General features: G+C 40.1%; 1 protein-coding gene across 3 annotated transcripts in view; it reads left to right on the forward strand.

The window, feature by feature from the left end:
* TMEM94 (transmembrane protein 94) overlaps positions 1 to 17139 on the forward strand; it is a 226028-nt gene that overhangs the window by 206690 nt on the left and 2199 nt on the right. For all 3 annotated transcript variants that reach the window (XM_089668748.1, XM_089668743.1, XM_089668746.1), the window contains 4 exons: positions 5229 to 5377; positions 5480 to 5574; positions 5657 to 5750; positions 5832 to 6002. In XM_089668748.1, the coding sequence (XP_089524874.1) occupies positions 5229 to 5377; positions 5480 to 5574; positions 5657 to 5750; positions 5832 to 6002 (509 nt within the window). The remainder of the gene's footprint in view (positions 1 to 5228; positions 5378 to 5479; positions 5575 to 5656; positions 5751 to 5831; positions 6003 to 17139) is intronic.

Below are 17139 nucleotides of genomic sequence, written 5' to 3' on the forward strand. Positions count from 1 at the left end.
GTAGAATCTTGTGTGCTCTTATTTGTGATTTTACTATGCGCTCACCTCCATGTAAGCCTTATGTTTAGGCAAACTTCACTTTGTGTTCACAATTGGAACCTTATGTGTTCTCTTGTTGCATCGTTGGGATTTATTGGATGGTGGATATCCCCTGGGAGCTCCTTGATAATCCTCTCCTCGTGTGCAGGTATTCCTGCTAGGATCTCTCCCACCTTATGCTGCGGGTTTTCTCCTCCATCTCCCCGATCCTCTCCTAGATTCTCCTCCGTATAAACGTTATAAAGAGGAGATATAGTGCCTTATCCTTTTAAAATATACTTTATGTGCCCAACATTGCACTCACATTATTAAAAACAATTTGCGCTTTGTGTATACAAAATATCCTCCTCTGGGTGTGTGCCGCACACAACCTATACTCGCCGTCCTGGGTGTGTGGTGACATCAGAGTCCCTCCCCTACGCGTTGCGCCATAGGTCCACGTGGCTTCGTCCGGGGGATGCGATTGGATGTTCACTTCACCCATACTGATTTATATAGCTGCTATGCACCATTTCTTGTTCTTTCTTGACCGCGGCCATCTTTTTTGGGCCAAATTGTGTGTAACGATCTTACTCTTCCACCTGTGCTATCACATTAATTACTTTTTTATATTTATAGATACTTTTTACTCTGCTTCAACTCACTACACCATACGGACTCGCAAGGGGCGTGCGGCTCACACATTAACAATAATCCACTACATTAAATGATATTAGCAATTGATAACTAATATTAAAAAAATTTAATAATAAAGAATATACAAATAAAAAATAATATAAAATAAAATTACATATTAACTATTCCCAAACTTATAAATACATCAAAAAAATCATGACATTATATATTTAAATAAACTATAATGTCCTTAAAATCTAATAAAATTAATTAATCATATATGAGTTCTTTTAAGTGTTAGTTACCATGTACTTCTATGGGGCATATTACCTACTATTTCTGATCCGTACCTCCAATTTAAATCAGAATGCTTATTATAATGGTTGAAGGATCATGGTATCTACTACTTTTTAAATAATTAAGCACTCCATATATTTCATTACTTCCTATATTTATACATGTGTATATATATGACCCCTATTTTATCCATAAAATATAATCATGACATTATATATTTAAATAAACTATAAAGTCTTTATAATGTAATAAAATTGTAATAATTCTTCATATATGAGCTCTTTGAAGTGTTAGGTACCATGTACTTCTATAGGACAAATTCCCTATTTTTGATCTTTACCTCCAAATTTAAATCAGATTACTTGTTATAGTGGTTCAAGGATCATGGTATCTACTACTTTTGAAATAATTAAGCACTCCATATATATCATTACTCCCTATATCTATACTTGTGTATATATATGAACTTTTATTTTATATTTAACCACACCTCTGTATTTCTATCTTTATCTTATATTTATTTTTACTTTTATAAATAATTATGTTATGTAGGTATGTTGCCTCTAACAATCACTTCTTTGTTTTGATTAAACCACTTTTTTCAACTCTATTGGAAAGTGGATCCATATATCTACTACTTCTTATTCTTACCTTCCACACATCTTTACTATTGGCCTTTTATTATTTCTACTGAACCGAATACTATAGGTACATATGTGTGTATTAGAAATCACTAATGAAACATGATAAATCAAATTCTTTGTTTAAGCCCCCAGGAGCTAAACTGCCCATTTCATATATCCATTGGGATTCTAGGCTGAGGGCGATTGATGGTTATTTTGTATTTCTTCCATCTGCAAATAATCTTTCCAGCAGTTGTCTCCCTACCAAGCTTCTTGCTGAAGGTCTTGTAGCCCATTGCCATAGCTTTGTGCAGATCTACAATCTTGTCCCTGATGTCCTTTGACAGCTCTTTGGTCTTGCCCATAATGATGGTGAGGTTTGAATGGAAGAAAGAGATTCTGTGGACAGGTGTCTTTTATACACGTAAGGAGATGTCCTTAGGACCACCTTGTTAAATTGACAGGACTAATTCATGTACCACATGAGCACATAGCCAGTCTGTGGAAGCCAGAATTATTGTTGGTTAGTAGGGGATCAAATACTTATTTTACTCACTGAACTGCAACTCAATTTATAACATTTGTATCGTTTTGTTTCTGGATTTTTGGTTGATATTCTGTCTTTATCATTTAAAATACACCTATTCTAAAAATTATAGACCCTTGATTTCTTTGTAAGTGGGCAAACGTACAAAATTTGCAGGGGATCAAATAATTATTTTCCCCACTGTAGTAATGTGGATCTGGTGGTTTGGAATCCTAAAGACATTTTGAATAAAAGAAATGCAAACTGCACTGTTTGGGGAAAGTATTTAAAACCTTTGTATTACAGGCTCCTTTGAATCTGGTGGGTCAACTCAAACTGAGGGGGTACAAGAGAACACTTAATGAGTACAGGTACATATGTGTTGGGCAATCTCTAGTTGCTGTTGGTTACCACAGATTTGGTAGCACACATAATGTATCTGCAGTAGTTGAAAGTAGTATATCTGTAATATATCTGCAGTAGATGACTGATATATCAGTTCTGAAAGTGATCAAACTGGCTATATCACTAGAAGCCCAAATGATGAAGTTACAACTGTCTTATTTTAGTCACACTGTTAGAAGAGCAAGATCACTTGAGAGGGAAATAATGTTTTGGAAGATTGAAGGCACCAGGCAAAGAGGGAGAACGGCTAATAGGTGGTCGGACACATTGACTACAGCTATGGAGATAACAATGTAAGATCTCACCAGACTGGTAGAATACTGATGACTTTGTAGACCTCTTAATCATCAAGTCACTAGAACTCTGCCGAGTTGACCTCACTTAAAAAAAAACAAACAAAAAAAACAGTGGGTTAAAGTTCAGAATTGTTTGGATTGCATGAATGCATTTTTGATGCTATTTATTTACTTGTAGTATGTATTGCATATTGAAGATATTTTCCATTTTGGATTTTTATATATCACTTATCGTAATTGGTTTTATACTTATCATTTATTTCACATAAGTTTTAATTTATTTAGATTTAACAGTAGCTTTAGGACTGTGCATACTTGAATATTTATTAACAGCTAACATATACAACATGTAAAGCAGGGTCTCCAAACTGCGGCCCGAGGGCCGGATGTGGCAAATGTACACCACATCTGAATGAGCTGTATATGCTCTCCGAAAGTTAATACAGCCCACTTAGTTTGTCATACATACACTAAATATTTGGCATCATAAATATTTAAGGCTCCTCCCAAAATTTTAATTTTTAATGCTGGAAATGGTTTTTATATTTTTTCTGTGAAATGATGAGTTCTCGTGTTTGGTGGGGAAGTGTCTTTTCTGTAAAAATAAAAAATTCTGTTGTGCCCAAAACCTACCCTTTTAGAAAGTACTCCAATTTGCTGTCTCAAGGTGGTGCAGCATTTATCATCTGTGCTGCTTCTTCATATCATATCAACCCAAGGCTTGACAAATTTGCTTTGAATCTAGGAGCCAGCTAAAAAAGTTAGGAGCCTATTTTTTCATGCCTCCTGCACTGATCCTGAGCTGTGTCTGGCTGTAAGCCTAGCTGTCCCCAGCACATTGATATCTGTGAATAGGGCAGCCTTGGCTGTGTGTGAAGGACAGACAGACGAACAGGCTCCAGAGCGACGCATGTCCCCCAGCCCTTACTGGGTGGCAATGAGACGGGCAATCGGGTGGCAGCGGCAAATTGGGGTAATGCTGGTGCTGGCTGGTTACTTCACTTCCTCTGCCTGGAAGACAAAGCAGGGTTGGAATTAGACAGTGACAATGTCTGGGGCCACTGAACAGAGCTGACTGGGAGCCCATGGAGGTCCTGGCTCAGACTGTCATTGTAAGGTAAAGCCATGATCCAAGATGAGTCAGACACGGCTTTGTTTTTACCACTGGGCCTCCAGATGCGCCATCTGCCACAGCAAAGGTGATTTAACCCTTGAAGGGCTGGCCTCTTGTCTCTCCTCCCCCCAGCCAGCATGCTCCTTGCTGTTTGCAGCTAAATGGATGGCCACGGCCACCCCGTGTTTTCTGGTTAACATGGTGGATGAGGAGGGAGAGGCCAGAGTGGAGCTGGACTTGAGCTCCAGATCCAGGCTGTCATTCCGCCATCATCTCCACTACCTCTGCTCACTGGCTGCTCCGCTAAGAGCGTCAGTGCCCCAGCATCCCCGAGCTTCGCACACGGGTGGTCCCGCTGCCTCCTCCACTTCCAGGCAAGCATCTGAAGGAATCAGTGTGGGAAGTAAGTTCAGACCCTGCCCATGATCCCTGTTGCTCTCCCGCACTCAGGAATCCTCTGCCAGGCCTTGTATCGGGCAAGTCGGAGAAAATAAAAGTAAGGTTGAGCTGTCCCAAGCTGTGAGGAGAGTGTCGGCAGTGGCCACTAGTTCAGGGAGGGTGGAGACCCGTATCCAGGTGACCAACAGATCAGTAGGGCAATAGGAATTGCAGGTTACGCCTGGCACCAACAGTGAATGGGCTGACAAAAGCCCAGGTGCCCAGGATGCAATTTCTAGTTGCCATAGCGACCTGCTACCTGGGATTTGTCGAGCCTTGTTTTAACCAATTTATCCACAGGGTAAACTAATTAGGAGCTTAGGGTCTGGTGGACATCAAGGGGGTGCAACTACAACCTTTTATGCTCTTGCAGTAATCCAGTGGAAATTTTTAGCTGGCTAAAGCTATTGACCTGCCTATCCCTTCACAAGGGAGGATGCCATGCCTTGCAAGATTGTTCAAATGGAGTATCTTCTCTCCACCTATTGTAATGCCCTTATCAAAGGGATGAAGGGCAGCGCAAATCATCTACCTTGCATAGAACCCCATTCTGCTTTTATCCATCTCCACCTATGTTGAAGGTGGTTCTGGCCATAAAGAACAATGACCAGTGCTGTTGCACCGGTGAAGAAAAGGACTGAGCATAGACTGGTGAAATTCTCCATGGTCAGACCCCCAGCTTCAGCTCTGCATCTATGCAATATTCAGATGGTAGGAATCAACAGAGATGATAAATACAGCACTACTCCAGACAGTGAATCTTTAGAGTGGATGGGCTATTTCCTCAAAGGGCATTTACTGTTCTATACTTTTCTTACTCTTCTAAATCAAATTCTTCATACTGTGTGGATAATTGTTATTTTCGTCACCTTTAGACTCGGCATTATTTCCTAGTATGCTTCCTGCTCAAGTTCCTCCCTTCCTCCTCCTGTTGTCTGGCATGCTTCTGGTTCTCGCTGCAGAGGTTTTGTGAGATGTCTACACACAATAATACTACCAACTGCTCTGGATTTCCAGTTTATAGGTACAAAATTGGGAATCACTTATGAGAACAGGTTTTTTCCTGCAGAAGGTAGAACCCATTGTACTTAATTATGTCCATTGTATTTTGTTCTAACTTTTTCAGTGATGCTCTTGGTGCCCCAGACTGGTTTGGATCCCTTTCTGGAGCATTGCTTGTAGCTCAGAAGTTTTGTGCCTGTCTCATTGTCCTACACACAGGTAAAGAGGACACGTGTTTAAAACTATGAGAAAGGGAGTGTAGCCTAGACTTTGCCTCTAAATGTCTTTTCTCTCTTCCCAGTGTTTATCTCTGTCAGTCATGTCCATCGTTCTAAATCTCTATGGAAGAGGAACCCCTTCAGCAATATATGGTGGAGCTTGACTCTTCCTGTCTTGTGAGTACTTGGTGCTTCACTAAACTTTACAATGTATTCAGTGTTTGTTTTCTATCTTCTTAATAGTGTTTTGTGTCTCAGGGTTCTCGCACAAGGGTTACAGACAGCCCTAGATCTACAGCTGTGGACAAATCCTGATTCTCCTCTCAAGTTCAGCCTTTGGGACATTCCCTTACTGTCATGGCTGTCAGGGTCACTTTCAATCCTTGTTGTTCTAATTATCAATGAAATAGTCAAACTGCATGAAATAAGGTACTATGTTTTTTCATATAACCTCTTTCTTACAATAGGGTCTCATTTTATATACAAAATCACTCTGAAGTCCTCATTTTGAACAGGTTAAGGAGACATCTGTATGGGCATAGGTGAATTGAAAAAGGTAGTAATTAGTACGTAGATAAATATTAGACAGTTAAAATAGTGAAATTGTTTTGATTGCTTAAAAACAAGAAATGTGGTTCATTACACCAAAAACAAATATAATCATTGTTTACATTCCTGTATAGTAGTTTATTCTTAATCCGATGCAGCTATATCATGTGATGCTCTTTAATGATCAAAATTTCTTTATGAAAAAAGTAGACACATATAGACCCTCCCACTATCAGCATGCTTCAATTCTTTGCTATTGTCCATAGGAGGACGGATGTCTTTTCTGTACTGAAAAAAAGTTTAACCATTTTTATTCTTATTATCTTTTCCTAATATCGTTTTGCTTCATTTAAGACTTCATCTACCTGCTGCTGAGTTCAACTCTTTATGTAGCTATCCAGATAATAATTTCCTTGGTGCTTCCTTGGAGGCCATACCCAGAGCCAGCTAGACCAAAAATTGCAGAGTTTGCCTGGAATATGGCTTTCAAGCATTGGGCGCTGCTTGCAGCACTTACTCCAAGCTTTTGTTCACTGTGTTAATTAGCTGCAGAGCTCCCAAGGTTCAGAGCCATAGCACAGCCTCTTGTGTGATCCAGTCTACAAGATGCCCATGAATGTGACAGCGCTAACCTGGAATGTACCAGGCTTTGCTTGTGGTCTTTTCCAGTCTCTTGTGTACTGTGCTTGTAAACCTCAGAGAGTGTTTCCCAGGTCCAGAGTCTGAGGACTCTTTTATTATGTGTGAGCATTGGCTTTCAGTTTCTCTGGAAAGGGTCAGCATGCAGAGGAAGAATGTGCTGTATCACTAGCTGCAGTGGTGTGTCCTTGTACTTCACATTCTGTTCCCACCTTTTTCAGTATAAGGTAGTTTTTTCCACCACTGTTCCTATTTGCAGGAGACACTGACTTTTCACCTCAGTTAATTCTTCCTATTATATACTGTGACCTTTTTCAACTCTGACTTTTAACCTCTCCTGTTTCAGCAGCTGGTTTGTGAGTTACCAAGGTCATTTACTTGGTGTTTTAAATTAGGTTGCCTCAGTCTAGAAATGCAACATGCTGTATCCTAAGCACAAAGGGAACTGTCCTGCTGTTGTATCAGGCCTCTCCAGCTCACAATCTACTTTGGGGTGGCCTCCAGTATCTCTCCTCAGAGCCTGACACTCATGGCCTGAATTGTTTTCTACTTCCTTAGTCCACACTCGTCTTGGATCCTCTCTTAGCTCCATCTGAGGTAGCTCCCTCCTTTACCATCTTAAGGGAGTATTTCTCTACAGCTATGCTAGAGTTTATGAACAAAATAGAAAAAAATGTTTGCTCAGAACACAGAAACTGTAAGTGGACTGCTAATGCTATGTATAAATCTGTTCTGATTAAATGTGTTCCTGGTGAGCCACAGTCAGCTGATATAGATCCAAAATCATAAGTCCTTATTGAAATGGTACAAACCAGTGTAAAACTGGAACAGTTCAAGCAACTACTTCTGGTGCTAGATTTGGGACTCCCGAAAGGCCTCAAAACTTCTACAGTAGATTTGTTACATGAACCTGTTCTGTACGGAGGATGGGCAAACCGTGATAAATTATTCACTCCTCCAAAATATTTTACTGACCAACATCCATTGGAGGAATTGCTTAATAAGAAGTGAGCTGTCCCCACTGTTGGTCTGGCTGTAGCTCCACTTAATGAAACCCTGATTGTACATAGGGTGCATCAGTATTTATGGATCCCATTGACATACTACTGAAAGCCCTTTCTAAATTCCTGTTTTCATTAGCAGATCTTTATATGCAAACCACCATAGCTGTGATGTCTGTTTGTCATATGTTAGAGGACCGGACTAACCTTATGTCACAAGATCCAGCTAAAATCCTTTATGATCTTTTATTTGTAGAGAGCTTAGAGCTTTTGCCTTCAGCCCTACACTATTGCGTAGATGGGTTAGTTGATATTTTCCGTCTTATCTCCCTAATGGGTCTCCTGTCTGTAAACATGCACAGAACTTAGTTGAATTGTTGCTCTGTGGAATAGCAGTGTAAAAAGGCTTGCTGTACAAACCTTTTTGGTGGTGAGTGTCTCTTTTGTGCGTCTTTAGACAGCTTTATAAAGGATGTTAATGGTGCTCATTTGCTCCAGCAGAAGAAGCATAGGTATCTTTCAAGACAGACCTTTCTCACTCCTGAAGCTAAAAAAGAGTCCCATTCCAAGGCCATACCCAAGCTAGGAGCCCAGTACATTTGCAGACCTTGGGCCTTAAACCCAAACCTGCAGACAAGTCTTCTTCGTCATGAGTGGATGCTGCCACATTCCAAAGTAGGAGGACATTATTTGGCCTTTGCAGACACACGGTCAGAGACACGGTATCCAGGGGCTTCAAGGTAGAGTTTAGCATTACACCTCCGCCTCACTTTGTGCTTCCAAATGTACCTGTGTCTCTGCACAGCCTAGCAGATCTTCATCTGCTCTTACAGATCTTTAGAGGCAAGGAGTTATTACCATTGTTCCAACTACTGAAAGACTTCAGCATTTTTACTGAAACCTTGTCACTGTTCCATAACCAAAAGGGGCATCCACACCATCTGGGATCTGAAAACAGTATTAAAGTATATTTATATGTATTTTTTTTACAAAAGATGTTATACTTGCCTGCTCTGTGCAATGGAATTGCACAGAGCCACCCTGACCCTCCTTTTCTATGGTTCTCACACCATCTCTCCTGTCTCTCCTCTTCTCGTTGCGCAACCATAAAAAGCCACTTTATTTGGTGGCACACCTGCGAGCGCGCTCCCCAGCCACTCTGCCTTCATCCCTAGACACAGACAGCGCGGCTTGGCCCCACCACCAGCTCCCTCATCACAGAATTTGACTGCCATTGGCTCTCGCTGCCTCAGCAGAGCCTGTGAGAGCAGGGAGAGCCGCTACAGACAGTCTCAGCGCTGGAATGAATATGAGCTTAGGTAAGTAGAAGGGGGAAACATTACTACCTAAACATTTTTTTTTACCTTAACCGGTTTATGTGGGGGGGGGGGTACACATAAAGCCCAGGTGAATATAACATAGAGTAGCCATATATATGCATCCCTATGTAAAAACTTTCCTTTGCTGAGAGTGCACTCACAGCACAGTAACCAGTGGGTTTCGGAAAGCTCCCAATCCATACTTGCGATCAGGAGCTTTTCGATCATGTGACCACTGTGGCTAGAATCACAGCAGTCACATGAATGGAATGCCCGACTCCACCTCCCGTCATTTAGAACCTATTAAAGGGATGGGAGGTGGAAAGGGGTAATGCAGGGAATGCATTTAGGTAAAATATGTTTAGGCTTTAAAAGCACTTTAAACCTAAAAATGTAATATATTGCAACTTACCAATCATTAGATGTAGTTGCTGCATTTGTTTTCTTTTTTTAGGCTTTTTTTCCCCTCTGTTCTCACCTGGTGATCTGGATAGTAACATACCTCCTGTATTAGAGTGCCCCCACTGTGGATGAAGGAGCATAGAGGTGCAGCAGACGGAAGCATTGTTAATCTTGTGTGAGGGGAGTGTTTAAGTGACACTAAATCTTTTTTTTTTTTAATTTTTATTTTGTATTTTTTTTTTATAAAATAACAAACATGCCCATACGTACCTCCTCTGTGCAGTAGTTTTTCACGCAGCTGCCCCAATCCTATTCCTCCCCGTCGAGCAGTGCCCCCAGGGCAAAACTACATGCTTGCTCCTGAGCCGCTGCTCTATGCATCCATAGAATGTATAAAGATAAAAAAAAAACTTTCAGCCTTTAGAACCACTTTAAATGTACAAGCAGATTTATATACCCTAATAAACTGAAGCCAATCTCCATCTCACACTGCAGTTACAACAACAGTTTTTTTTTCTTTTGGGATAAAGGTTTTATATGAATAAATTCAAACTGATCATTGTAAGCACCTTGTCAGTGGTACATGGTTTATCTCAACTCTCTAACCAACTCTTTGGCAGGAGAAATTGTTCTTTTGAAGAAAAACAGACTTATTGGCCAGATCACCAGGTGAACATAAAATAAAGCCTAAAAAAACTAATGGAGCCATGACATCTAAGAATTGGTAATCTGCAATGTAATAAATGTTCCCTTTTGTGTTTAAAGTGATACTAAACACATGCAGCTTAATTTACTTTATCCCTTCTCTTTCTGTATGTGGATGATAGCACTGCAATCATTTTAATTAAATAAAAAACATGTAAGTACCTTTTTCCTAATCGATATACAGCTGTCACATGATCCAGCTCTTTCCCAGCCTATCTGCAGGGAAACATAAGCAGGAGGAGCTTTAAGTCCTCTGCTGCCGGTCACATGTTCAAAAAAAAAAACAGCCTTTGGGATACAGAGTAAAAATAAATATCTGTTTTAAATCATCATAGAAATATATGTTTCTAAAATTAATTAAGCCTGCACTTAGATTGATACACAAAATATATAGCTTAAAAAATATCAATTTAAAATAAAAATCAAAGCAAAGCAGCTTGCATAAAAGGCAATATAAATAATAAAAAAAATGCAGCTCTAATCTAAATCAAATTAAATAATCATAAAGTCCAAATATTCAGAAAAGTTTCTGTTTAAAATGTCCAAAGTGGAGTTCACACGATCCACCATCACCAAAGCACCAGAATGGTTAAGCGCCTTACTGGACGTTCTGACCAAAACACCGGTCAATAAACGCAGCCCAAAATGAGGGATAAATATTGCAGATGATGAAGCTAGCAATCCTCTCCAAGTTAAATTTCAATATTCCTCCCACAAGATCTTTAGAGGCCTTGAAAAAGACTCCCACCCAGTAATCAGATGAGGAATATGAAAAGAAGACCACTCATAGTGTAGTGTAATTTGAAATTAAAATCAACCAATTTAATAGTTTAATAGTTACTTTAATAGTTTAGTACTTTAATAGTTACTCGTACATTGTTATGAATGGTTGCCAGCATTGAACAAAAGTTTCCAACCAAGAAAATGGCCTCCGTCCCTCCAGAACGTGGGGATGTCACACGTCGAAGCTCCATCAGACACGTTTCGTCATCCAATTGACGTCGTCGGGCGTGGCTAATCAGACCTGCCGACATCTATATATAGTGCATGGAGGGACCCTCCCATTAATTGGGATGCGTTCCACAGGGCGGAAAAAGCACCCAAAAGGTTCCAAGACAGGAAATGGACCACAATAAAGGGCCCACCCACAATATTAGTGCCAAAGGGACAGTAAAGGCTACAGGACAGGAAACGGATCACAATAAAGGGCCCGCCCATACTGTTACTGCAAAAGAGACGATAAATGCGGGAGAAAATTACTACATATGAGGAAAAAATGATTAAGCAATTTCTAAATACTGCATAATCAAAATCTAAAAGGCAGAGGCATATTTATAAAAATAGACCATTACATAAGTGACGTCACCATCAAGGGACGAGGAAATCTACAACAATATTTAAAAACACCAAAAATATATTATATCAAGAAATAAAAACTTATAATGGACAACTACATCAATCCAAAAAAAAATACAGAAAAATATACAAAAAGAATATTATATTTTTAAACCAAAATAAAAAGTATATAAATAAAACATAAAAAATATAAAAAAAATCAGACTATTGTTGATAAACGCATTCACATCCCACTCGATGTTGAGGCCAAAGGGGACATATGTTTTGAGAGAATATATCTACATTATCTCTATCATGTCTAATGTGACTACCTCTCCAATTGGCGACAAGTTTATCAGTGGCCAAAAAAAGTGTACCCTCCGGGTTTTTATTGTGATGTAATGCATAATGTTTTGAGAGGCTGTGATTGGGAAACCCCCTACGAATGTTCCTAATATGTTCGTCTAGTCAGGTGAGCAACATGCACACCGTCCTACCTACATATTGTAACCCACATGGGCACCGTATAAGGTATACATTTTTTGTGGAGCAAGTGATAAATTGCCCTATGTCATATGATCTAGACATACAATTCAATTCAAACATAGTGAACCTTCTAGATTTATTGACATTAAGGTCACATGCCCCACAATTCCTACATGGATAGTATCCCTTCATGCTCTGGAACAATAAAGGTTTAACTGGAGGGTCCAAAACATTAGGAGCTATACACAATCTTAGAGGCAAAACACCTCTAAAAATGGCCGCTGGAGGTTCTGGTAACAGGTCCTAATACAGGGCTTAAAATTTTAAGTCCTGAGCTACTAGCCAGGCCTTAAGAGTTACTCGCCACCAACAAACACACACAAACAAACAGAGACACCTGTACACACACACAGACATGTACATACACACAGAGAAACATGTACACACACACACACACACATACAGACACATGTATACACACACAGGCACGTACAGACACGCATACTCACAAATACATGTACACACGCACAGACACATGTACGTACATACGCACAAACACACACACACATGTACATGCATGCACACACAGAGACACATGTACATACACTCAGACACATGTACAGATACACACATGTACATACACACAGACACATGTATATGCATACACAGACACACACAGACACACCCCTATAAAAAGTTGCAGTACTTCGTTGTTCACTCACAGATCCAGGTACTGCACTCTAGGGGGAGACAGAGAGCACAACACGCACTCCTTCCTTTGCTTTCATTCCGCTCAGCTATTGAGCAGTTTGATGGCTCCCAATGACAATGACAGATCCAGCCTGAGCTCCGAGCCTGCTCAGTAAGACGACCCTGGGGGACATACTCGCCCCCACCATAATTTCCACTCGCCATTGGCGAGCAGGCGAGTGGACATTTCAAGGCCTGACATAATATACAGTAATTTTTGAGTACTCCCCAATTCCTATGTAGAATATTTTTGCCTGCATAATGTTGGGTCGAGTACTGTGTAAAAAAGCATAATCAGACGAAGAATTATCCACCCTTAATTGTTTGGTTTTAACATCTCAACCCTAGGAATAGCCTCTTCTAAAGCATCAGAAGTATACCCCCTATCCAAAAAAGTGCCCTCAAAGAATTAGCCTCACGTAAAAAATCATCATTGTGTGTGCAATTTCTCTTAAGATGGTAAAAGTGACTTTTAGGGATCGACTTCAACCACACAGAATGATGACAACTCGTAACATCAATAAAACCATCGCAGTCTGTTTCTTTAAAAGAGGTAGAAGTAACCAATTTGCCATCCAGAACCCTAACATTGAGATCCAAAAAAGGGATCCCAGTATTGTTGGCTTCTTGCTGCAAATTATTGCCCCTATCATTTGTATTAAAAAACACGTATATTGGTCAAGGGATTCGACACTCCCCTCCCACAAGAGGAGGATGTCATCCAGAGGATCAAATCCGGTCTGCAGTCATGATAGATGACATCTTCCTCCCATTTGGCCATAAAAAGATTGGCCATACTTGGTGCAAATTTGGCACCCATGGCCACGCCTTTCTGTTGAAGGGAATAGGAGCCCCTAAACCAAAAATAATTATGTCAATGTGAGTAGAGCCAGTTTATCTACAGAGGAGGTATATGTACTTAATCATGGATTAAAATTTGCCCCGCCCGTACTATCAGTAAATTTCAGACGTATATGGATATCCATAAATACATTAGGAAGCTGAACATTAAGAGGTATTTTATTTCCAATCCAAGAAGCACCCCTCGTCATTGCATATACAGTATCTCAGAGAATTGAGTACACCCCTCACATTTTTGTAAATATTTTATTATATCTTTTCATGTGACAACACTGAAGAAATGACACTTTGCTACAATGTAAAGTATACAGCTGAGTGTACAGCTTGTATAACAGTGTAAATTTGCTGTCCCCTCAAAATAACTCAACACACAGCTATTAATGTCCGCTGACAACAAAAGTGAGTACACCCCTAAGTGAAAATGTCCAAATTGGGCCCAAAGTGTCAATATTTTGTGTGGCCACCATTATTTTCCAGCACTGCCTTAACCCTCTTGGGCATGGAGTTCACCAGAGCTTCACAGGTTGCCACTGGAGTCCTCTTCCACTGCTCCATGACGACATCACGGAGCTGGTAGATGTTAGAGACCTTGCGCTCCTCCACCTTCCGTTTGAGGATGCCCCATAGATGCTCAATAGTGTTTAGATCTGGAGACATGCATGGCCAGTCCATCACCTTTATCCTCAGCTTCTTTAACAAGGCAGTGGTCGTCTTGGGAGATGTGGTTGCCCTTCTCTGTACTTTCTCCAGTTCCCCAATGTTCTTTTTGTGAATTGGTGCCCAAAATTAAACTGCATATTCCACGAGGTCTTACTAATGATTTGTAAAGGGGTAATATGATATCTCTCTCTGCAGTCCATACCTCTTTTAATACAAGAGAGGCTTTAGAAAACCGCAGCTTGGCATTGCATGCCATTATTAAGCTTGTGATCTACCAGAACTCCCAGATCCTTCTCCACCATTGATTCCTCCAGTTGTAACCCCCCTAGTATGTATGATGCATGCATATTATTAGTCCCCAAGTGCATAACCTTACATTTATCGAAATTAAACCTCATTTGCTACATAGTTGCCCAATGAAACAGTGCATTGAGGTTGGCTTGTAAGTTGGAGACATCCTGTAAAGATGTTATTCCACTGCACAGCTTGGTGTCATCTACAAAGACTGAAACAGTATTTTTAATTCCAGACCCTATATTGTTTATAAATATATTAAAAAGTAAGGGTCCCAACACTGAACCTCGGGGTACACCACTAGCAACCCTAGACCATTCAGAGTATGAATCATTAACCACTACTCTCTGTATATGATCTTTTATATTGATTTATACATATTGATTTTCCAAGCCTTACACAGCCGTGTGTGGGGAACTGTGTCAAAATCCAAGTATACCACTTCCACAGTCACCCCTCAGGTTTTGCTCACCTCCTCATAAAAAAGAAATCAGATTTGTTTGACAACTTCTGTCTTTCATGCATCCATATGTTGCTAAAAATATTTTTTTCCAGCAAGAACTCATCTGTGTGGTCTTTTATTAAACTCTCTAGTATCTTCCTAACTATAGATGTTAAACTAACAGGTCTATAATTACTTAGTAAAGATTTTGATCTCTTTTTAAATATTGGCACCACATTGGCCTTACGCCAATCCAGTGGTACTATGCCAGTCATTAAAGTGTCCCTAAATATTAGAAACAATGGCTTTGAAATGACAGAGCTCAATTCTTTAAGGACCCGTGGGTGTATGCCATCCGGTCCAGGTGCTTTATTCACCTTTATTCTGTCTAAATATTTCTGGATCATATCAATTGTGAGCCAATGTGGATCATCTGGAGCTGTGTCAATACCATGCCTATTATGGACAAGAGCACCCCCATGCTCCTTTGTATACACAGAACTGAAGAAGGTATTTAATAAATTTGCCTTCTTTGTCCCCAGTCACCCACTCTAGATTATTTTGTAAAGGGCCTACATGCTTGGAGCGGACCTTTTTGCTATTAATATATTTGAAGAATTTTTTGGAGTTTGTCCTGTTATCTTTTGCAATCAGTTAATGGACAGAGCACCCACTCCTCTAGGGAGATTTCTCCTTTGTGACCTCCTCTTGTGACTGACTGGAGGCCTATATCAGAGAGGGTTTTATGCCCAGAGAGGACTGCCCATAGGAGGTGCCTGAGTCTTTCTGAATAGTGTCCTACTCCTGTCTTTGTGGCTATAAAACCCTGCTTGGCCATAGATAAGTCACAGGCCGTGTCACGCCCCCTCCAGCCTGTGTCGAAGAATAACAGGGAGGTGAAGTTTCCATCATTCTACATTAAATATCCCACACACATTGAGTTTAGCAGGTTAGTGGGCATTTAGGAGCAAGGAGTGGGCTGTCATTTACCACTGTGTATACACCCACGCCCAGCATCGAAAGTCACTGAAAACTGAGCTTGTGTGAAGCTGCCAACACGGCTCTACAAAATGATCTAAAGGGGGAGCAGGATCAACCAGGATTTTTGCAGAAAACAAATCCCATAGTGACTGAGTATGAACAGCATGTAATACAGCATTTATTGATAGTTTTTTTTATGATGTGGGTTTGGTGACACTTTAATACCACTTTGAAGGTCTTCCTTTGAGTCCAGATTTTAGCATGGTCTGTTATAGGCTCCCTTTATCAAGGAGATGTCAAGGATGCTGCCATGCAGGTCTCAATCTTTCTATCACACCAATGTTTTCTCCATTTTTCTGTAGCCATACAACACTCAGTTTGTAGGCCTTACATTCTTACATTTGGTCTGTCTTCTGCCTTCCAAGTGTTCACCAAGGTATTAGCACCAGTTCTAACATTACGTTGCTCCTAGGTCATTCACTATTATGAGATTCCTGGATGATCCCCTACTGCAGAAACAGTTGGCACAAGGGTCTACATCTCTTTTACCATCAAATATGGAAGGTTTACTTCACTTGTTGCAAGGAAAGAAGTTTTTAACTCAGGAAATACTCAGAGGGAAGAATCCTAACCTTTCTGCAAATAGGACTGGATTAGCATTGGGCCTTGTGTACCATCAAGGGACACGTTTTTTAACAGTTGTGATCTTATTTCAGACTGCTAAACTCTCATTTTTTAGTTAAAGTATAACCAAATCCTTTTTTTTGTTGTTTTGGATAGAATAAAGAAGGATTAGAACACCTGTTAGGTTTTTTGTTTTTTTTTTTTGTTTTTTTATTTAAACTTTTATTTGATTTTACAGTACAAAAGGGACAACTCAATTGCAAATATGTTTCACATATACACATTCTGTTTACCCCAATATTAACCCCAACCCTGCCCACCCTTCCCCTCTCCCCCCAACCCATTTTCCCCCCTACCCATTTTCCCCATCCACATCCTCCTTCCTGATCTGTTTGTTCTCTCATAATTATCTATCTATATCTGACAACTCTCTCTCTTGGATTCTCCAATAAGGATCTCTCCTAACTTCCCCCTCAATTCCGACCAGTTCCATATATCTTTCAGAGGTTTTAAATTTC

This window comes from Staurois parvus, unplaced genomic scaffold (genome assembly GCF_062004578.1).
Source record: "Staurois parvus isolate SC_StPar_1 unplaced genomic scaffold, SC_StPar_1.0 ptg000008l, whole genome shotgun sequence".
Taxonomy (NCBI): Eukaryota; Metazoa; Chordata; class Amphibia; order Anura; family Ranidae; genus Staurois; species Staurois parvus.